A 23,273-nucleotide genomic window follows, 5' to 3' on the forward strand; every position below is an offset into this window, starting at 1 on the left:
CATGTAAGAAGAAACTGGTCAGGAAAGGCTTTGATGTTAATATTTACTTTCACACCAATGGTCTTCTTTCCAATTCATAAGTATGATTCATAGACACTATTACTACCACCAGTACTTGCGCAGAAATCTGATATTTGTCTTATGTATGGAAAACAGAGTATCTGATGCATCTTCTCTTAGAATCACAGAATGGTGGAAGTGGAAAGGGACCTCTGGGTCCATCTGATGCAACCACATCTCCAGCAGGGACACACAGAGCAGGATGCCCAGGACCATCTCCAAGCAGCTCTGGAAAATCTCCAAGGAGGAAACCGCACAGCCTCTGTGGGAAATCTGTGCCAGTGCTCCATTGTCTGCACAACACAGAAGTGCATCCTGGTGTTTACAGCAAACCTCCTGTGTTCCAGTGTGTGTCCATTGCCTCTTGTCCTGGCTCTGGGCACCACTGATGAGATTTTGGCTCTGTATCACTGAACATAAAATATCACTTTGTAGTCTTGATGAGCTGCTGTGCCCATAGACAAGAACCCTTGCTGCATCTTTTGAGAACCGAATCCTAACCTTGAATAAAGCATGCCAGGTTCCTACAGGAGTAAAAACGTGCCTCATGTGCCTTGAAGTTGAATTCAACTCTCAAAACCAAAATAGTTTGCACTCATCTGCTGCTTTAATTTTGAAATGTATTTTTAATTGATATCTTGTATAAATTATGAATTATGAGCAATGTGCTTTACCAAGAAGACAGTATTCCAGTCACAAAGTACCATTCAAGTGGAAGGTCCCACAGAGTCAGCAAGAATGACTAGAACATTGCAACTCTATCATTGGAGTTTTCTGTGACAAACTTTTGTATTAACCATCACCCCTTTACAAGGTATCAGTTTTCATTTGGTCATTGTTGTTTAAAACAGGAGAGGGCTTGCTCTTCTGTCCATCAGTTCCTCCTTTGGATGTGTCCTGGAAGAAAAGCCTTGGCATCCACAGTGACATTAAAATACGTTTGTATTCATTCCGAAAATTCTGGTTAAGAAGTCCATATATTATTGCATTAAGGCAGCTGTTGAAATAGGCCATGAAGTAGCTTATAATGAATAACCATTCAGGAACTTTTGGTGCCATTTCTGAAGGATTGATGGCTACAGCCAGTCCTATGAAGTTTAGAGGTGCCCAGCAAAAGGCAAAAATCACAAAAACCACAAACATGGTAAGAAAGTTTCTGAAGTCACTTGGTTTCAGTCTTGGCTTTGTTTCTGATTTGACTCGTCTTCTAACTTGAAGCACTAAGACCCAAATTCGAAGGTAGCAGAAGCTCACGACAGTGATAGGGACAATGAAATGAATTACCACAACTGCAATTGTATAGTAGGAGCTTGCAGTCTGAACAAACGTGCATGAATAGACACGTGGATCATACTTCAAGGAGCCGACAAAAAAATTTGGCACAGTTGCAATTACTGTTAATACCCAGATTAAGGAGACATAGAGCATTGTGTTCCAACAGCTATACACTTTGTCATAGGCAAAGCTATGACATATATAGCAATATCGGTTAATTGCAATTGCAGTGATGTTGAAAATAGAGCCTATTACACTTAGTCCCATCACAAAGCCACTCACTTTACAGTGCATTTCACCCAAAGTCCATCCATTGTGGAAAATAGCTAGGAGCACCAGTGGGTATGGATACAAGGCGACCACCAGATCAGCCAAAGCCAGGCTCACCACAAATGCATTACCTGAGGAAAAAGAGAGATATATAGACGTAAGTCTGAAAGCAAGCATAGTTGTGAACATGAAGAAAATGAACCATATCATTTTGGATATCTGCAACATTAAATATTGGTGATGTTGGCAAGCAGCAGGTATATAAGATCAATAGGGTCTGTAGGGTAAATAATTCTATCATTCAGCCTAGGCCACCATAGAAATAGCTGCAGCAACATGATGTTTCAAATTGCTTCGTGAATGGATTATACCCTCCTTTCCATTTTGTACTTTAATAAACATAGCAAGAAATTACATAAGCTTGTATTGAATTGTCTCAGTATAGCTAACTCCACAGCTGGAGAACGAGAATAAAAGGAAAGAAAAAAGTCTAAATTGCATGAGGTAGGCAGGCTACTACGTCACTCTAATCTATGACTATGTCATGGTTTCATGATTTTTCATTATCAGTATTCCACATCATAACATCATGCAATGCACTGGGGGTTTGACTGCTGATGCTCAAGTTCCGGGTGCCTGTCCAGAGGAGAAGAAGAGCTACGTTTCCCCAGGGGGCTTTGCGGTCAGCGAGGAGATATAACTCCCGGCAAGGTCACCTGATGCTCTCTTCTTTGCCTGCACTGCTTTGCTTGCGCTTCTCTGCCTGCGCTTCTCTGCCTGCGCTTCTCGCCTGCGCTTCTCTGCCTGCGCTTCTCATCTCAGCATTGTGGTAAGGCCGATCCACCATCAATTTCACATTCTCTCTCCTTATAAAATTCTGTTGATACCATATTTAGTAAATTACTTTGTTTTACCTCAGATTGTTGCCACTGTTTTCAATTATTTTGGGGTCCCCTATTTTCTTTTTTCCGGGGGCGCAGATCCGCGGATCCCTCTGCCCTTCTAGTCACGGAACCGGGCCGAACCAGCCCGTAAACCGTTGACAGACTAGAATACTAACAGGCTTGAAATTTATCAAGGGGAAGGATATATAAAAACAATGTTTACTGGAATTAGAAGGATGTGCTGTTTTATATGTAATCTGAATGGATACACAATAGACTAACAGAAATTTTCTGCATGAATAGCTGTACTGGAGTTATTTTGTCATTGCACTGACTAAGAAAGAGTGAACTGCCTTCACTACTTTCTGTCAAAAGGTATATTTAATTATGTGCACATAGTAAAAAGGTGCAATTGCAAGAGAAAGAAAACATTTAAATGTATGGAAGAAGCCTCTAGGCCTTTTCTTCTGATTATGTTCAAAGAAATTTTAGTGATATGCTCAAGACGTGCTGTCTTTAAACAATGAAATTTCAAAATGTTGTACACAAGGAAACTATGATAAAACTGTGACGTATTAAACTATATTCATGAAAAATGAGAGCCTTGCCATGACAAGTAGTGGCTCCCTTGATTTTTAGGAAATAATTCTCTAGAGACTTCCCAGGAGAGCTATGAACTTTAGATTCTTGGTTTCATTCTTGAACTGAAGTGCAAAAGACACAACACTTTTTAAAATCATGTGGGTATAACTATTTTTTGGAAAGAGCAATTAGCTGCTTCATCTTAAAAATTCTGAGATTTCTTGTCCTCATCTAGCAAAATAGTTCTCAAAACATTTAATTTTAAACATAGAAATACTGCTATGGATAGTGATGCCATTAGTTGGAGGATAGAAAACGCAGAACCTTGTAAGACTACTTTTTAAAAAATGGCAGAATTTCACTTGTACACTGTTTTCTCCACCTGCTCCTGCAAGTCTACCTTTCTTAATTAGAACAAAAGAATGGGAACTCTTTCATCCATTTTAAGAAAAGGCCATGAGCATCAGAATTTGCACACCAGATAGGGAACTTAACATTGATCAGAATTACCAATGCATAGCCACAGAAACTTGGCTCATTTCAAGACAGGCGGACAACTTATTTTGGATGTTTTCTTGTAATAAGTTTAGCATCCTTTCTTTCACTCCTTATGTACTTGTGAAGTACACAAGTATTTTCACAGCTATGAATAACTGACTTTGTAAACCCTGATTAGAGCTATTCTAAAGAATATTTATTAGCTTTACGATCTGTGAAGAAAGAATAAATAAATTAGGGAGAAGATTGGTAGTTGGTAACAATCTCCAGGTAAATTGGTCAGGAAGATATAATCCTTCCCGAGTTTTGTGTTGAACACAAAAAACCTTAGTTACAACAGGAAAGCTTCAGACTAGATATAGAGAAAAAGGTGTTAATGGCATGAGGAAGGAGGTGCTCAACATCTTGCTTTGTGCCTGACGTTGGAGATAGTAAGAAAAAAGTAAATAAACATTTGTCAGTACTGGTCTACTGGTCCTGGTTGGAGCACAGGAAGGATGAAGGAACTTTGAAGGTCTCTTCTAGGTATAACTATGATAAAAGAGAAGACTGAAAAAAGAACAAGGGCATCTTTATCAGAACGTGTTTACACCACAGCAACAAGAATTTCTCTAATCATTTTTCCTCATATTCAGGAGAACTTTAGAAAACATTTATGTTTTCATGAGGATGTGTGCTAAAATCTAGTCTCTTGGGCCTCCTAGCATCAGCTTATTCTTAAAATGTAATTATTTGGTTAAAATCAACTGAACACTCAGCTCCTTCAACCATTTTTGGAAATTTACTGGAAGATATATTTGGCAAGTGAATATCAAAACTGTATATGTAGTTTAGGAATTCTTGAAAATTCTATCTGTATTGAATAAGGACAGTTAGCAACGAATCTGTCAAAAAGATAACATACCATTTTACAATGTAGAAGAAAGACAGTACATTATCTCTAAAGGCCTCAAGCAGTTTTTTACTGTTAAGGCTTTTTAAAGGTTTGGGTGTTATCATTGCGCGCCACAAAGTAAGATCCAAAGTTTTTGTCTTTCTATGTGGCTGACTGTAGAATGAAGTTTAATATTATGTAACTGCAATAATAACCTACAAAAATAGAGAGAAATTCCTCTAATTCATAAAAAAGTAAGCAATCGACATTTTGGAAAATCAAAGTTCTTAGATGCTTTTTAAGTGCTTTGAGAAAGTAAGTGTTCCTTGATACAACTAAGAAACAGCATTTTGAATGACCTTAATAACATTCACAGAGTAATCAAAGAGGAAACTTTGGGCTGTCTGACAAAACAGAAACCACAGAAAGCTCCTCTAATTGTAATGATTGTCTTAATAATTTACCCAATAGATAAGCCAGTAGATTTCAATTTCATGCTATTGAAGATTATATTCATTTATATGAAACGCATTTACTCACTGAAACAGAAAGACCACTCAATTACAAGAAATACCTACCAGTCTCCAAACATCTAGCCAAGGACTCAAAAAGTTACATATCTGTACTGTTTTAAATTTTGATAGCTAATCTGTCTGGATGGTTTGTAATCCTCTTTAATTTCTAAATACCCTAATCGAATAATCCACTGTTCTGTTCATCAGGTGTACAAATGCCACAATGACTCTTTCTCTGCTACTGTCAAACTAGGGAAACAGTTTAGCAACAATATAAGCAGAAAAGAGAGGCATGGCAGATGGTGAATGAATAGCGAACGAATAACCTAGTAGCAGATTTTTTGAAATACCAAGAATTGATGACTATGGATATTTCTTCTATCCTTCCAGTTTCATATTCAGACCTCTATGGAAAATTTAGAATTACTCTTGCAGATTTCTTACTTCGTTTTGTCTTCATGTGGAACACACAAGGAGTGCTCTGAAAGTAATGATTCCTATTTTATTATGTTGGCTCACGATGTCAGAGGTGGATGTTGGTGGTATGATAGTAGAAGCTGACCCTTCCCACCAATATTCCATTACATTTTGTTGCCATTCGACACATTGCAGCAGAAGAGTAGTCTGACAAAATGGCATCTGACATGGAAGTACATAGGAAGTAAAGGTGTTTAATTGAATTTTCCCTGTGGAAAAAAAGGCACCCATTGACATTCATTGATGCATGCTGAACATTTCTGGAGACCCAAACAGTGGATGTGAGCACAGTGAGGTGGCGGGTGGTGCATTTCAGCAGTGGCAACAGTGACATGACAGACAAGCTACGTTTCAGGTGGCCATGCTGATTTTTATGAGAGCAGCATGCAGGCTCTTGTTCATCGCTGGCAAAAATGTATAGCTAATGGTGATGACTACGTAGAAAAATATTTGTTCCTCTGCCAGGCACTTGCTCCTGTATTCAAAATAACCTTAAAAAAAAAAGTTCTGTAAGGCTTCAGATGGCTCTTTTGTTGTGATAGACATATAAAAACAGAATCTGTGCTCAGTTTCTAGACAGCCATCTAGTCAAAGGTATCACTTCAGGGATGTGTGGTTTCATTCATTCTGTAAGTTACTTACATATAAACATTAAACATAAAAACATATGCAACACTTTTATTTCCTCTGATTTTTAAAATGGTCACAAAATACTCAAGGGGAGTCTAATCCTTTAGTGCATTACTATAACACATTAAAGGGGATAAATATGTTTTACTGTCTCAATCACAGCTTCAAATTTCTGCAAGTGATATTTCTTCAAGTGATATGCATACAACATCCCTCCTCAGCTGTGAAGTCACCCCTTTCTGATAAAAATCCTAATATGAAGCTCAGTATGAAAGCTGATGACTTACAATTTTTGTTTCTGACTACCAGAAATAGAAATCAAATATAATTTTTATGTTAATGTTATTCCCTTTATTTAAATTATGTTTGTATAATTTATCTGCCATTTAGGCATTTTTAATGAACAATGAAGTAAATGGGAGAATTGCCATAGATTTAAAGGATCCATTAACCAGACAATTAGAGATATAATAAATAAAAAGCTCTTATTAATAAGAATGTGAAATACTGAAAATAATCCCTTCTCAATCTCTGCTGGTTCACAATTAGTGATTTGTAATAAAAACTATGAAACTTTGTTGCATGGAACTTCTGTAGTGCATCATCTTAGGTCCAAGTCTAAATCATTTCTGAGCTCCAGAGCAGGAGTCTCAAGGTCTGGATCAGATAAAACAGAAACATACTCAACTAAGAACAAATTGGTATAAAAATGACTTCACGAGTCTATGTCTCCACTCACAAATTTATGGGAATAGCTCTGAGACTAAAACTAAAGGCCAAACTGCTCAGGCAAATAATTTAAGCCACAGATTCTTCTAAAGACCATTCAGAGTACTGAATTAAAGTGTGAGGTATAAGTTTTCCTGTTCAGAGTTCAGGATTTTTTCCAAAACAGATGACTACTGTGATGGAACTGTATAGCTGTTACCACTCTTGGAGCTTTTTTGTTAAATGTGATTACATGTGGGTCTTACTATATCTTTAGCTGATAACCCTAACAGAAAATTCATTTATTTTTGACACATTTTCTGGAAGGATTGTATAAATGAGATAGTCAGAACTTCTGCTGAATGTCCAGATTGTGGCTTTTAAATGGATGTTCTAGCCTCGATTGCTATTCTCGATGCTGCCAGTGATACCTACCTTTTTCTGACCAATCAGAATTTCCCAGAGAATTGTAATTTCTATACTTCTTGCAGCTCATTTCAGGGTTGGCTTGAGGGCAGAAAAATAAGAGACCAGTCCTCCCAAAGTTTGCTTTTTAAAATGGAAAGTAAAACATAACTGTGGGGAGACTGAAAAACTGATACCAGGTAGGTAGCTAGAATTTAGGACTGTGCAGGTTTCTGTTTCTATTTCCAGAGTGTCCCAGCTTATTCGGCTCAAAGAGCAGGCAGGGAGGTATTACCTGCCCCTGGAGAAAGGCTGATGCTTCTCCCACCTGAAGAAAAATGGAAGGGAATTGAATGTTAACTGTGCACCATGATTTCATTCTCTTTTGTTCATGGGATACTGCAGCTATGTAATAACCTTGAACTGCCAGGTGCTGATTTGAGACATAAGAAACCACAGAAGTGGGAGCATCACATGGTCAGTGTCAAGCAAATAAAACTGGAGTATATTAACAGCATGTGAATGTCTCACATTCCTCACTGTCTTTTTTTTTTTTTTTTTCCTTTACTTTAGGATTCTTTGATTATTATTATTATTATTATTTTAAGTATTTAAGCTCCTGCAGTTTTTCACTGTTGGTTTAAATAGAGAACCTTTTAATCTGATTAAAAGCACCTGTGTCCACTCCATTTTTTCTCACAATCCATTAGGAAGAATAAATCATAGAATCATAGAATAATTCAAATTAGAAAAGACATTCAAGTTCAAGCCCAACAATGAGCCTGCCCTACCAAGTCCCATCACTAAACTATGCCCCTTAGTTCCATATCCACACATCTCTTAAAATCTCCAGGGAATGCCCACCTTTCTGGGAAACCTGTTCCAATGCCTTATCACCCTTTCCATTAAGAAATTTTTCTAAATATCCAGTCTAAACCTCTCCTGGCACAATTTGAGACCATTTCCTTGCATCCTATAATAGTCACCTGAGAAAAGAGACCACCACCCTCCTCACTGCAATCTTCCTTCAGGTAGCTGTAGGGAGTAATGAGGCGTCCCCTCAGCCTTCTCTTCTCCAGCCTAAACAATCTTGCTTCCCTCAGCTGCTCCTTATAACTTTTGTTTTCTAGTTCCTTCACCAGCTACATTAATCTTTTCTGAATGTATTCCAGCAATTCCAATTCTTTTTATAGTTAGGGGACCAAAATTCAACACAGCACTTGAGATGCAGTCTTGACAATGTAGAGTATGAGACAATCCTGCCCTTCTGGCCACACTATTTCTGATGCAGACCAGACTGCTATTGGCCGCTTAGCCCCCTGAGCACAACGCTGGCTTGCATTCATCCATCTGACCAGCAGGAGGTCCTGTTCTGCCAGGCAACTTTCCAGCCACTCTGCCCTGAGCCTATAGTTCTGCATGGTGTAGTTGTGATGCAAGTGCAGCACGTGACATTTAGCCTTGTAGAATGCTACACAACTGGACACAGCCCAGGGCTACATCTTATACATATCCCTCTCCAAAATCTTTCTATCCTCAAGCAGATCAACACTCTCGAGTAATGAGGTATCACCCACAAACTTAACAAGGGTGCACTCGATCCCCCTCATCCATACCACTGACAAAAATGTAAAATAAAACTTGAGGCCTGGGGAACTCCGCGGGTGAACAGCACCCAATTGAAAGCCATTCACAACTACCCTTTGGGCCTAACCATCCAGACAGATCTTCATCCACTGAACTGAATATGTCCTGGCAGCCCAATTCAGATGCAAATCCACTCAGTGTCAGTGGGAATGAAGCCAGCAGAATTGGACACTAGTAGCAGGTGAAGCAGAGAATTAAGTCTTTTACAATTGGATTCCCTGTGACACTACAAGCAAGAACCTCGAGTATTCTTTGATAAAACATACTAATGTAATCTAGTGTTAAGCAATGTGTTACTAACAGAAGGCTTCACATAATGCTCCAAGAGAGTGCCAGATGGATTTTGGTCTTCATTGAATATAGCTGTTTAAAAGCAGTGACAAACTCCTTTGCTGTTTTGTTTCATAATTTCAGACACTTCTGGGATATATAGCAGACAGATGTAACGGAAAGGGACAGAAAGGAAGTATTTTGGAGACTCTGGGGAAAAAAAAAAACAAAAAACTACTGTAAACGATGAATTGATGCTGAATCTTTGGCCTATCAAACACTCAGATTATTTATTTTTAGGATTGTATATTCTATGAAATTGTACAAAATATTTGGTGAGTTTGGTGAATTTGAGTTATTCTGTGCAATGTTTAAGGAAAATTATCTGCCATCACTGGAAGTACTATACACAGAGTATAAAAGGAATATTTACTGTATGAGTTATCCTTTTCTTGTGAAGCTCTCTACTGGCTTTGAGAGAGCTTTCTGTTCAGAAGAAATTCAGGCCTAGACACCCTGAAAATCAGAAGTCTCAGTTCCTGTCAGTTTTCAAAGTCTGGAGTACAGACTAAATAAGGCTTAAACCCTACTTATTCATTTTCTGGATGACAGCAACACGAAATTATGCAGAAGAGGAGAAACATATCTCATTTTAAGAAAAAATGATACAAATACCTCACTTTGAGATATTTTAGTGGAGAATGCTTTGTACATCCTTTTCTCAAACTTTCTTAAACTCCAGTGCAAAGTATTCACCGGACTAGAAGCTCAGAATGTAAAGGGGAGCTTGAGACTGTAGCTTAGTGACTAGCAGACTGCTGGACTGGCACAGATCCTGGTCTTCTGGTCTATAACAAAGAGTTGAAGCTGGAAGCTACATTTTCAGGAGATGAATTTTAGGCTGCGGGTCTCAGGTGTCAAGTTCCATTCCTTCTACCACCGGCAGGGCCACCAACCTCCAGATCTGGTACTAGACCAGGTGGCCCAGAGCCCATCCACAACCTCTCTGGGCAGCCTGTTCCAGCACCTCACCACTCTCAAACTAAAGAACTTCCCCCTGACATCCATTCAACATAGTGTTGCTGAAAAGGGCCGTTTTTTAATATGTTTTTGAGATTGTGACTTTGGTGTGCTTGGCAGTTTGGTATGTGTATACCTTAGTGAGCAAAGCTTCAGGTTTTTCTGTTTTGTTAAACATGGAACAGTTGGTATCTGCTCTAAGTTTGCTGTCATGAATCCCAGGTTCAAAAAACGTTTTTAATGCTGTGCGGTTAAGAACTTTGTAAAGCCTTCAGATTTGTTACCTCTAGGTCTACAATTCTGCTAAACCGTGGCTTCCTCTGGTGCAAGTATTCATGCTGAACAAAGATGATGGTGACTCTCTATTGCCACCTAGTGCACTAGCCAAACCAGAGACAATAAATCGCACCATCTAAAACGGCAGAAGGCAAAAGCAAGTGGTTCCTTCTTCCAAAGTAAAAGTCTGGTGGCTACTCGGATAGTATGTTTATGGGCTTATAAATATTTTTGTGGGTTTCCGATAATTTCTGAGACTGAATGAACTTTCCTGATACTATGAGTTTTTCCAAGAGAAAAGGTGAAGTTGAAGATGCATGACGGTCTTTTCTAGAGAATCTGCTGTTGCCTAGTAGTTGGGACACTGACATGGTAGAAGACCTTTTATTTATAAAAGGATTTGAGCCTATGTCTCTCATAGTCCCAGCAGAATGCCCTACTCACCAGCCCTGCTGGTCTTCTTGGGTTTCTCTGTGCGTCTAAGCTCATGTGTGTCTCTAGGTTGTGATCAAGAATTTCACCCTGAAACAGAACGCACAGGTTATCACTTGTATTGTAAAGTGCTCCATATAAGTCTGTCTTAGAGTAACAAAATCTTTTGATTTAACAGGTCTGAAATTGAGATAGACAGATACAGAGGATCTCCCCAGAAAACTACTTTGGAAGAAAGTGCAAAGTTCATGGGGCCTTACTATTCTGTACTGGATAATGCCATCTCTGTGAGGCATACCTTGCAAAAAATGAGAGCCTGTCCAGCACACTGCTCCAAAATGATACAATTTGGGGTGCTGGTATTGAGGGATGTGGCAATAGATGAGCTAGAGTTATTAAGCAAAGATAATGGCATTCAAATCAGACAAAAGTGGTTGCTGCAACAGGTAGTAAACCTGTAGAACTTCTTATTCAAGGAGAATCTTGAATATGCAAAAAAGTTTACCTGTCTTAAAGGAAAGATTGAAAAAATAGTTGAAGGAAAATGGAAATTCACTAAAAAGACGACGCACAAGGTTCAGTAAATGCTCTGAGCTGGAAGCAACCAGAAAACGAGAGAACATGGGAAATATCATATGTGCTTGTTCTGTTCTCAGTTTTTTTCCATGAGTGTCTGCTTACCTCTACAGGTAAAGAAAAAATATGAGGCTATCTACATCCTTGGACTGTACCAACACAACTGCTTTTATGATGAGATCTTTAAGTTTCAGTGACACAAGATGGAAGCAAAACTTCCTCTACATCTCCTGTATTGATCTGAAGTGGTATGGTGCAACATTTTCACTCTTATTCTTACTAGCCACTGCTCTAGACAACCAGACCATTTTTGTTGACAGAATGTCTGAAGGGTGAATAATCTTCTTCTGTATTTCTATCCACTCGCAATTGAGCTGCATTTTGCAGCAATCATAGTGGTGAAGTTCTGTTACATTACTGCCCTTACACTGAAAGATATTGTCTACAGAGTGGTCAGAGAAGGGGAAAGGCCCCCGTTGTTACCAACAGAATGTCACAGCCAAGAGTGACCATAGGTTTTCAGACAGAGGACAGACTTATTCTGAGTGCTTCCCACTGTGGGCCCCACTGATTAATTAGCTTAAAAACCTCCAATTGCTGAATACAATCACTGAATAACAATAAAATACTGTTGTTTTTTCACTAATACATTAAAGGAGCTGTGTTTCCTGTATCTATCAGTAAACAGCATCATCAGCTTAATTTTTCTCACTTGATGTAATCAAAACTGTTGACTGCTTCAAGTGAGGGAGAATAGGAAACTGACAGGAAAAGCAGCAAGTATAAAAACTCATTTGCTGCTGAAAAAGGGGCCAATATGAAAAGTTGTTGGATAGTAAGGGTGCAATCTAGTTGGATCCTGTAAATTGCTAGATAACCTTTTTGCTAATAACATACTTTTTTTTTTCAGTCTCTCAACACCCTATTGCATTCCATATACAAAAAGCAAAATATGTAGCATTTTGTACTCTTTTTTTTTTTTTTTTTTTGTTAAAAACAAAAAAATACAACCCTTAAAATTAAAATTTTATTCAGATTAACTATAAAGGGCTGGAGTATGGAAACAACGAAAGAGAATGTCACTATTGAAAACGCTGGACAAAACTCAGTTCTGTTCTAGCAGGTGTTGTATGAGCTCTTGAGGCACTGGAAAGTGTTGCCAGAGAAGTTGTGGAAGCCTTATCCTTGGAGGCATTCAAAGCCAGGTTGGATGGGGCCCTGGGCATCCTGAGATAGTGGGAGATGTCTCTGCCCTCAGCAGGGATGCTCTTTAAGGTCCCTTCCGACTCAAGTTATTCTACAATTCTATGAAAGGCTACTTCATCTACTGTTAAATTCCCAAAAACTCTTAGGCTCAGTAAACACATAATAACTGCCTTTGCTACTGTTTTTAGCCTGAATTTGTGTCAAATTCATGTAAACATACAAATATTTTTTTCTCTCTCTCTTAAAGCAACAAAAATTGCTCAGGTTCTTAGGATAAGTTATTTTCTACTTTCTTTTAGAAAAAAGGATGGAAATTTGAATTATGCATGTATAAGTAATGTGAAAAAAAATATTTTTTGTCTAGCTGATTGACTTGTGTTTTTGGCTAATATTCATTAGGAAATTAATTAAATTTAAAAGAAAAAACTATAAAAATACAAATTTGAAATGTAATTAAAATAATTTGAAAATATCACAGTTGCTTAGACAATTCATCAGATATTTCAAATGAATAAAATTGAGATTATTGCTGACTAAGGGAGACATTCAGCACTACTTAGTCAAGAGATTTAGTTAGCCATAATAAGGTGCATTTTTTAGTTAAGTCTTGTAAATTCTTCAAAAAGAACAAGGCATTTTAACCAGTAAAAATGTTGGGATTTCTCCTTGTGGAAATGAAGACATCATGAATTAAACTGTTCTGCAGGACTTCAGTGAAGGATTTTCAGCGTGTGGAAGACACACAACCAGTAACGAGCAGCTGTGAAGCATGTACATATAAACCAGTTTTGCTGCTCCACACAGTAAGGGATCCCTCCCAGACATGTTGGGGGATCCGAAGACAGTCTTGCAATTCTTTAAAATGGGTATCTGATGCAATGCAGTAAATACAGCACCTGGGAACATCTAATATTGGGATCGTGCAGGTTGAAAAGCTGCCAATGCTTGTAACATTCTCTGGAGTCCCTTCCTTACAGCCTTTTCCTCCTTTTTTTTTTTATTTTTAAATCTCTGTTTTTTCCTTCCTATTTCCTATTTTGTGGAAGAGGTAAGTAGATGACACTTGGTGAGCACAGCCATTATGAATCTTTCAGTCAGGAAAAGTCTTACCCTTTTTGTTCTTAGCTTTTAAAAGGCCTCAGCACTGCACATGCGTATGGAGTTGAATGTCTTCAGAAGCTGTTGTCAGTCTGTGCCATCTGCTGCTTTTGGAAACAAGGTCTTAAAGTAAAGTACACTTGCATGATTCATTTTATAATGATACTCATAGGTTTGTAAACAACATTTAAATAGATGGATAAATAAAGTGTTTCAAAGAAAGTGAACATGTATGCTCTGCTAAAGCATTGTCTGGTCTGTGTTTCAACTTAATCTAAACAAAATGTGTCATGATGATTTCCTAAATTTAGCTCTTCCCTCCGAAACAGTAAGTCTTGCAAAAAGACTGGAAAAAGCTCACTTCAGGCTGAATTGTGATTTGGTGAGCAAGTTAAATGAAGGGTGGTAGACATGGGAATATAACAACAGGATCATTGAAGTTGGGAGAGATATCTGGAGATTATCTAGTCCAAGTCACTCCAAAGAAGGGTCAGTGACAGCATGTTTTTCAGGGTACTGTCGAGTTGGATTTTGACTGTTTCCAACTGTGGATACTCAGACTCTTGTGGGCAACTTGTTCCTATAAGGCAGAGATATACAGCAGATTTACTTTTTTTGCTAGGAAATGGGGGGAAGATTGTGTTGATTTTGCATATGGATGAGGATTCTACTTGACCCACTATATAACAGGGGGCATTTAAAATTATATCAGCCAAAAGTAGGTAGAAAAAAGATGGTCACTAACAGAGAGAGAGAGTTCCTTGGTCAGGTTAGAGCAGGTGAGTCTTTGTTTCTTTGTTTTGACTATGATTCTGTCTTCATATTCCACATGGCAGCAGAATCTGGACAATCTCTGACTAGACATAATGATCTGAGCCAAACAGAGAATTTGGGCCAACAAAGTTTACCTGGGAGGCAGGGAACAGTGTTGACACAGCTGCATAGAAAGCAAGAAGAAGCAACAGATCTTAACAAAAAGAGTTTTGAAAACCAATTCGCACTGGCTTGAGTAGGGTCAGAATTTCCCTCCTAATCTAGATATTCAAAGATAGGTTTCAACTTACCCAGTTTGCAGAACCTTTTCCATATGCTACTTTGATGATCTTCTTGAACTGTAAACTTGCTGAGGGTACAGTCTGTCTCATCATCCAGGCCATTAATGAAGATATTAAACAATGTTAGTCCCAAAAGAACTCTGGAGGACACCACTAGTGACTTGTATCCAGTTGAGTTTTGTGCAACTGATCACAACCCTCTGGACTCAGTCATTCAACCAGTTTTCAATTTAGCTCACTGTTCACTTGTCTAAGCCCTACCTTGTTAGAAAGTCTTAAGAGGGTGTTATGGGAGAGTGTCAAAATTCCAAATGAAGTCAAGGTAGACAGCAGCTATTGTTCTCTCCTGATCCATCAAGCTAATCAATGAAGACTATCAGGATTGGATAAGCATAATTAGCTTCTTGTAAATCCAATCTGGTTACTACCAATTACTTTCTTGTCCTTCATGTGTTTAGAAATGGTTTCTAGGATTAGTTAAATCCTTGTCAGTAGGAAAACTGAATAGAATTGTCTACTTCTAAGAACATCGGAAAAAAGAGTACCAAAGACTATAATGCTGGTGAACGTCACCATGACCAGAATCTGCACAGTGTGAGCTGTTATATACCCACAGGTTTTTCATTATGCAGTTAATACTCAGTAAAGTAGATTATTTTTATTCTAATTAAGACAGTCCAAGCTATGAGGCAGAAGGAAATAAAAATACTTAGACTGATTAGATAAAAAATATTTGTAGGTGATAGCCATTTGACGTAAGGTCTTTTTCATTATTTGAACTCAAATTAAATGTTGTATATACTGAGATAATTGGAAAAAATTAATTGCTTTTAGTACAAGAGGATGCTGAGAATTTCAAGCAGTGTATAAGCAAACCTTAGAGATATGAGGATATTCTTTATAGGTTCCTGTCTTTTATGCAGGGACACATTTTCCCCTTCAATGTTAGCTCTGAACTTATAATTTGTTAACATAATTATATTTACAAGGTTGATGCATTAAGTAGATATTTTCCCTAACTTATTAGTCAGACTGTCAAATCCAGTGGTTGCATGTGATATTTCCTGGCACTGTTGTTGCCCTCATTGTGCAAATTTGACAGTCTAACAAAACAAATGACAGATGCGACATGAAAGATGTGACAGAAATGGCAGAAAGATGTTTGTGGAAGTGATGCAATATTGGTATATCTTCGTAAATGTGTTTAAATACTGAAAATTGAAGTTAAATTCAGTAAAGTCCATAAACAGTGGCCAAGTAAAATTAGTAACTTTGTGAGAAGAATGTTTTTTGTCTAGACATAATTTAAGCAGCATATATTAAACAGCATAATCAAATATATCTATAATTAATAAACAATTAAAAGAGAATCCCAGTAATATAGATTCTAGCAATCAATAACGTTGTTCAATGAATGTGTTTAGGCTAATGTTACGTCCTGTTATGTCAAGATCTGTACTCAGGTGTATGTCAGGAAAACACTGACTCTGAAACAGCTCACTCTTTATCAGTATTGTTAACAAGAGTATATCAGATCTACAAGAGCAATTAAGAACAACAACAAAGTTGCACCCACAGTGATTTAGACATACTTTCATCAGCTTTTGCTGGAAATCAACTTCATGGTCACATCAAGGTGGAAATCTAAAGACCAGAGCAACTGCTCAGAATGAACTACCGTAATCTTTCTTCCTTTCCACTAAGGAAAAAAAAAAAAAAACAACTGTTTTAGTTTTATTAGCTCAGAATAATGTAATTATTCTCATATGTATTCTTGAAAACAAGGCAGTGTATTTAACAGTAGTATTTGCTTGTAAAGGATAACTTATAAGAAGCTAAAATTTGGAACACACCTGAACATATTCTGTTACTCAGATGAAGTTTGAGTTGGAATAGGAGTAGGATCTACTTCTAGAAACAGAGAATAGGTTGTCACTGATTCAGTGAGTTGAAAACAGTCTTTTATAATTTATCCTCAATAGAATGGTTTAAGCCACTGGGTAAATATCTATCTACTAAGAGTAGATGAAAACATTACAGCCTTTTAAAATGAGCTGTGCTGGCTCCCTGTGAGTAGATTTGGTCTTCTAGCTCATTGGCTGATTGTGTCAAAGAGCATCATGAATCCTTGAAGAGATTCTGCTGGTTGACCCAAGAATAGAGCAGAGAGGTCACGCCTCATGCAATCAGCAAGTATTGAGAAGGAAAAGAATGTCCAGAGTCCAGAAGAGAGCTAACTATAAGGGGAATGCTGCTGAGACACATAGAAATTTGCATACACAGCTGCAGAGAGAGGTCCTTCTAATTTCTTGTCTCTGAAGGTGTGTTTGCACTGGATATTTCAGGGAGATAAAAGCAAATATTCACAGAATAGCTGGTAGTTCTCTCAATATACAGATGGGATATTTAAGAAGGGGCTGAATGTGGCCTCTCATTCTTCTCTCAGGAAGACTACTCTTCCCAGGAGGGAAGAGCTGCACTCAGATGAGCAGCTTGATTCCCTGGCACTTGTCCTGGTCCCACCTCTAGTACCCACTTCCCCCTTTCTTGCTGCGATGGTAGTACAACTGCTGTTTCATATTGCATGGACAGCAATAACTTTTGCATGAACTTTGCCATAACTTTAACAATTAGTCAGGAGTAACGACAAAAAATAAAATACTACCAATTCACCTCTGGAAGATCTGTCTATCACAGACTAGGTGCTAACATGGCACCTGAAATTAAGGCAGGGAGTAAGCTGGAGAGGAAGAATGGATCAAGAAATCTCTGCACTTTTGGATCTCAACTGTAGGAAAAACTGTAGAAGCAACATTTGGTAGGAAAGAAGAAACAAAGACGCAAGTAAAGGAAAATGGAATAAAATTCAATATGAGCTAATATAAAGAGGCTGTACAAATCTTAATACTTAATTAAGTATTACTTAATAAAAGCTAGAGTTTCTGTACTTGGGAAGCTGCTCTAAACTGATCTAGCTTTGGAAGCCTATTTGCCATGGTATCACACAGTCTGCTACTACCATTGCCTGGACAGTGATGAAAGAAAACTATTGTACCAGAGATATCCTTCATTGGAATAACTGTCTGATTCAGAAGTATTAGGTCACAGAACACAGAGAGAAATAACGTGCTGTGACAAAGCAAAGTTGAGACCCTGTATTAATATAGGGAAATGTCAAGATCTGTTTTTTCTTGAGAACTAAAAGAGTAGAAAGTGAATGAATTATAATACTATGAGGCATGAGGCCAGGTGCTGAAGGAACAGTAACTGCAGAGACTGCACATACAGAAGAAAAAGATGAGCTGTATTAGTGAGTTACTGTACCAAGAAGAGTCATTTATACCATGACCGTACACACTATAAATTAAAAAATAAGCAAAAACTTCAATTTTAAAAGAAATTTGAACTACAGAATTATTATACTGAGAATCATAGAATGGCCTGGGTTGAAAGGGACGACATTGTTCATCTAGTTTCAACCTCCCTGGTATGTGCAGAGTTGCCAACCACCAGACCAGGCTGCCCAGAGTGTTGGGTTTGATGAACTTGTGTGAATGTTGAAATTATGTCCCCATGAATTGCTCAGTACCAAGCAGTTTCAAGGCTAAAGGTCTTGCACATGAGAGAATGTGAAGGCTTGCTGGCCACACACGCTCACAGTTTCAGGGCTAAGATCCAGAGTTCAATAAGTCAGGAGTACAGAAGTTCTGTTAGGCAGGGTTCTATCTGAAACCAAAAATAGTAAGCACCCATGTTCTGCTCATCAAAATATATTCTTTTCAGCATCAGTGTTGACATTCAGAGCCAACTTTTCCAGGTGGTTTCAGGACCCAGGAAAGATTTAAGTTGTATCAGTCTTATTTGGATCAATGGGAACTTTTCGAGGACTTGGCAGTGAGGAGAGGGAAAATGTGCACATTTAAAAATGTAACTGAACAAGCTACTAGAAGAATTACATGATGACTTTGTATTCTTATGTTTATTTCATCCCACCACAAAGTAACTATGCTGAGGTTGTTCCTCCAGATTCTTTCTCTTTTTAAGTAGAGAGAAATAAACACTTCTGTGCTCTGAATCATGCCGAACTAATGTAGATGCCAAAAAATAAGTTGTCTGAATTGTGCCCCAAAATTGTTTACTTCTCAAGTTCTAAAGGGAGCCCAAAGGAAGAAGCTCAGAAATGGGTATCTCCACTGTAGTCTTCTAAAATCAGAAGATATAAATTCCACCAGAGGAGATGGCTGTCCTCTGTCCCATGGAACTTGAACTGCTGTATCCAAAGATATGAAGAATAACTGAAAACAGCATATAACAATGGGGAAAACTATATCACAGATAGAAATGTGAAGTCTACAGAAAGGAAAATAGCAAGGAAAAAAAAGAGTACAAGACTTGATTATATTACTGGATATTTTTATTTAGTAGAAAGACCAGTTCCAAAATTACAGTTCTATGTGCAGGAATGTTTTACTTTGTACCGATGCCTATGCATATGAGTAGCATGTCCATCTCTACAACCACGCACACAAACTCACTCATTGGATTTAATTAACATGCAAGTGCAGCTATGTTCACATATGGGGAAAATACCATGAATTTTGATCAGTCTTACTGTGCTGTGCTAGTTGTTATATATAAAAAGGAAAGTAGTAAAGGAAGAGATTAAAGTAGGTTGACAAAACTAGAAATATCACTTTCTGCTAATGCATTCTTTGGCAGCACACCAAGGTTAATATTAGGTCTTCTGCTGAACCAAAAGGGTCTCAAAATCTTCACTACTATTTGAAACGATATTTGAGTTAGTGCGTCTAATTCTCATTTCTCACTGATTTTGCAGTTTTAAGGCCAATGAAATACAAATGGGTTGTTCTATCTCCCTCCCACGAGAGATGTCTTGTCTTTTCCTCCCCTCTGAATTCTATCATGCTGGACTCTTACACCAGCTATAATGTTATGGTTAGAGCTATGCCTACACAAAAGTATACTGAAATTCTTAAAAGCATCTAGTGATTTTCAGCGACTGGATACACCCTCAGGACGCTTCTCCACTCAGCAGTGACTATTTAGCATACATGAACTTTAACACTGGAAAAGTCTAGTGCTTTAAAAGCTGCCTCCAGTTGGGCATACTTAATTGAAGACAAAATCAATAGTCACTTTTGAAAATTCAGTACACAGTATCAAATAGAAAGACAGGCTAATTTATTTCATTCTGACATACAAAGTTTTCTTTCATTTTCTAGTGTGTTGGACTAAGTTACTTCCTCTCTAAAATTAGAAATTATAAAAGCATTAATTTCTGTAAATTCAGTCACTTTTAGAGATCAGAAATTGCTCAGCCTCTCACAGAAAGGCTGGGTGCAGTTATGTAATAAGACAAGCATGTTGATTCATACCAATTATACTATGCACTACTTGGAAGAGCCTGCACAAATTCTCCCCCTCCTCCTCCAAAAACAAATCTAAATGTAGGAAAGAAGATTCTGTGTGCCATGAAACAGACTTCCCATTGTATGGCTGGCAACATTCCTACTCTTTAAGAGTGAATGAGTAAACTCTAAGAACATTTGTCCTAACCATTCTCTATTTCTCTTCTGCTGAGCATAAAACTCACCAACCTAAAGGTTAATGGGTCATCTTATTCCACTCCATTCTGTGTCTCATACTATATATCAGCATGAAAAATAGATTTGCTTTTGACCAGGCTTTCAGGAGAGTGATGTGTAATTAAATCGTTTGCAATAATCAGATTTCTTTGTAAAATCACTGAACAGAACAGCATTGGTAAGTCCTGAAAATATGATAAAGCCTTGGTTTGCTCTCTGAATAGAGGATTACTATTTGTACTATAGAAATGGTTAGAGCTGCTTAATTTATTTCTTATAAACCAGTGGCTTATTTGAAAGATCCCTACTTTCACCCCTCGTGAAGAATCACTCTCATTAGCTACTTCAAGAGAGAATCAAACATTCACAGGGCTGTCACTCCTTTTTCTTTCGGTCATCTAGACCTTCTCTCTGCTGCCCACAGGCTTTCTACTGGTTTCACGTTGTAATAAGCAATGTCATAGAGAGACAAGACTAATCCATCGTGTCTTTTTCCCCTCACCATTCCATTTTTTCCACACATCCCCACATCCTGCACGTTTCTAGTTGGCTCAGACAGGAGCAGCCCTAGGTCCACTCATTGGTACATCTTTCCTTGTCTGAGGGCTCCTGTGCAATGCCTCAGCCTTCCACCACTTCCCCATTCTCTCCATCACTCCACCAACAGCACTGCTCCCTGCCTCTGCTGACTACTTACAAAATTTTCTGAGTACATTTATCAACCTATCTCCTTTCAGCTTTATCCTCAAGACACATCCCTCCCTGATGGCAAGCTAGAGACTGGCAATTCTAAGGTATTTAACTTTATGAAGACTACAGTGAAGGAACTCCCTGCTGTTCTTCAGAATACTTATCAAAGATTAAGGAATCAATGAAACAGGGTCAGTGATATCACATAAAGAATGACACTAAAAGGAAATACATTAGTATATATTCGGATTAGATAAGAAGACTGTCTTATTTCATCAGCCTTTAGACAACACGGAGCACTTTAATCAGCATCTTGAAGCTTATTCTTCCAAGCATCGTACTCTTCCAGTCCAACTCCTCCCTCTGCTGTCATTGAGTGAAGAAAGCAGTCCGGAGCAAATCCCCCTCTTACTCCCCTTTCGGCCAGGAGTTGATGGTTGGGACTGGCTCTGCGTCCCATTGCCAGCCTCCCCGAGCATGGACCACGGAAAGGGAAGCTCTGGCTGTGCTCCCTGTCCCGGCTCAGCACCGGGCATCGCTGTCCTCACCTCGGTACTGCTCTGCTACTCTCGATAATGATTCAGTTCTCCAGAACGTGCAGTTTAAGTACCAGATGAAACGCTGAACAGTACATATAGCAGCTCCTTCCCCATTTCTTCCTTTGGGAGAGGTCTCATTCCTTTGCAAAGATGTTCTTAAACATTATTTAATTAAAAATAAGGGTGAATTGAGTGCATTGTTCGAGGTAGTGGGAGATGCTAAAACATTGCAGTATGGAATTCTGGAGGAACTGTGATCCACAAAAAAAAAAAAAAAAAAAAAAAAAAACAGGAAATTCAAGCACCCAGTTCCTCCCCCCCTTCATAAGGCAGCACCATGCTGTTAGGCACGAGGTCGGACAGATGCCAGATGATACAACTGTGCATCTGGCTTCACAGCTCTCAAGCAAGGTTTTGCCGCCCAGAATACGGGGCAGACAACACAGAACGAGGTCTTTTTCCTTAGACCTGGTATCAGAATGCCTCAGAAAGCCCACCCAGGGAGCTGCAGGCACCTTGGGGTCACAGCCCTATGTGTGGATCTGACAGAAGAAGGCGAGGGGGAAAGGGAAACCCGAGAGGTACGACTGGCAGTGTTGTGGTTGGAGGCAGGTGTAACCTGCCCAGCAGAGATGAAAGTTCCACAAAGCACAAAAAGCTACTTTCCAGCACATAAAGGAAAAAAGAAAACAACTACAGACATGATTCAAAAAGAAGGAAAATACTTTATTTCGGTCGGAGGACATATGAGCAGAGAATAACAACAATCATGAAGGACTGCCACGAGCTCCAATGGGCAGTCCAGAGCCAGAGCTCACTTCCCACACACCTCACCTCAGTGCCCCGGGCAAGTTCCTTCTTCCTCCCGTACTTCTGAGCACTGTTTAAAACGTGACATCGATCCCCCAGCAGCAGCAGCTCCACAAGGAGCGCACAGTACCTCATTAAGAGCCTCGCAATGACTCGCACTCGCTAGAGCCGAGCACAGCCCGGAGGGACCCGCAGAGCACCGAGCGCCCAGAGGTCCCGCACGCATCCCTACCTGCACAGGGACAGAAGGGGACTTTCTGAGCCCCACAGACGGGCTCCTCCCCTCAGAGCAGGGCGCCCGCTCGGCTCCGGGTTCCCGCTTCTGCCTTACCTGAGTTCCTGAGCTTGCGGTTCTTGAAGACGGACACGATGACCAGCAGGTTGCCTAAAATATCCACCACGGTGGTGAAGATCAGCACGCTGGAGAGAGCCGTCACCACCCAGGCGGGCCGCGGGGCGCCTCCAGCCGCCGCCTCCCGCTCCGTCAAGCCGAAGTGACCCCTCCCGCCCGGGTCGCAGCAGTTCCTCAGAGATCCATTCTCCAGCATCGCTGACGCCCGCCGGCCGCACGGCGGCCCCGCTGACTGAACGCGCGGGCGGGCGGGAAGGCTTTTAACGGCCCCGCCGCACGCGCTGCCCCTCCCGTTCCCCGCCGGAGCCGCTGGGGAGGGTCCGGGGCGGGGCTAAGCGGAGCCCCGAGGGCGCTGGGCACGGCCCGGGGGCGGGCCCTTCACCTGGGGCACGCCCACAGCGTCCGGCGGCCGCTGAGAGCGCGGGCGGCGTCCCGGGCTGAGGTCTGGAGAAGGGAGAGCGGGCACCGCTCCGGACTAGGGGCTGTGAGGCGGCAGCGAGCGCAGGTGGCCGCGCTTA

General features: G+C 39.6%; 1 protein-coding gene across 1 annotated transcript; it reads right to left on the bottom strand.

The window, feature by feature from the left end:
• Nucleotides 1-3: 3 nt before the first annotated feature.
• Nucleotides 4-23,021, bottom strand: MTNR1B (melatonin receptor 1B). The gene is made up of 2 exons (XM_085216385.1): nucleotides 22,735-23,021; nucleotides 4-1,736 (listed from the first exon to the last, which is right to left on the bottom strand). Exons 1-2 carry the CDS (start codon nucleotides 22,949-22,951, stop codon nucleotides 868-870), a joined length of 1,086 nt encoding a protein of 361 aa, XP_085072511.1. The 5' UTR covers nucleotides 22,952-23,021; the 3' UTR covers nucleotides 4-867.
• Nucleotides 23,022-23,273: the final 252 nt, after the last annotated feature.

This window comes from Meleagris gallopavo, chromosome 1 (genome assembly GCF_905368555.1).
Source record: "Meleagris gallopavo chromosome 1, MGAL_WU_HG_1.1, whole genome shotgun sequence".
Taxonomy (NCBI): Eukaryota; Metazoa; Chordata; class Aves; order Galliformes; family Phasianidae; genus Meleagris; species Meleagris gallopavo.

Coding starts and splice junctions, on each gene's coding strand:
- MTNR1B (XM_085216385.1), bottom strand. CDS start 22,951: ATGCTGGAGAATGGATCTCTGAGGAACTGCTGCGACCCGGGCGGGAGG. Junction 1,737..22,734: donor CCGCAAGCTCAGGAACTCAG/GTAAGGCAGAAG, acceptor CTTTTTCCTCAG/GTAATGCATTTGTGGTGAGC.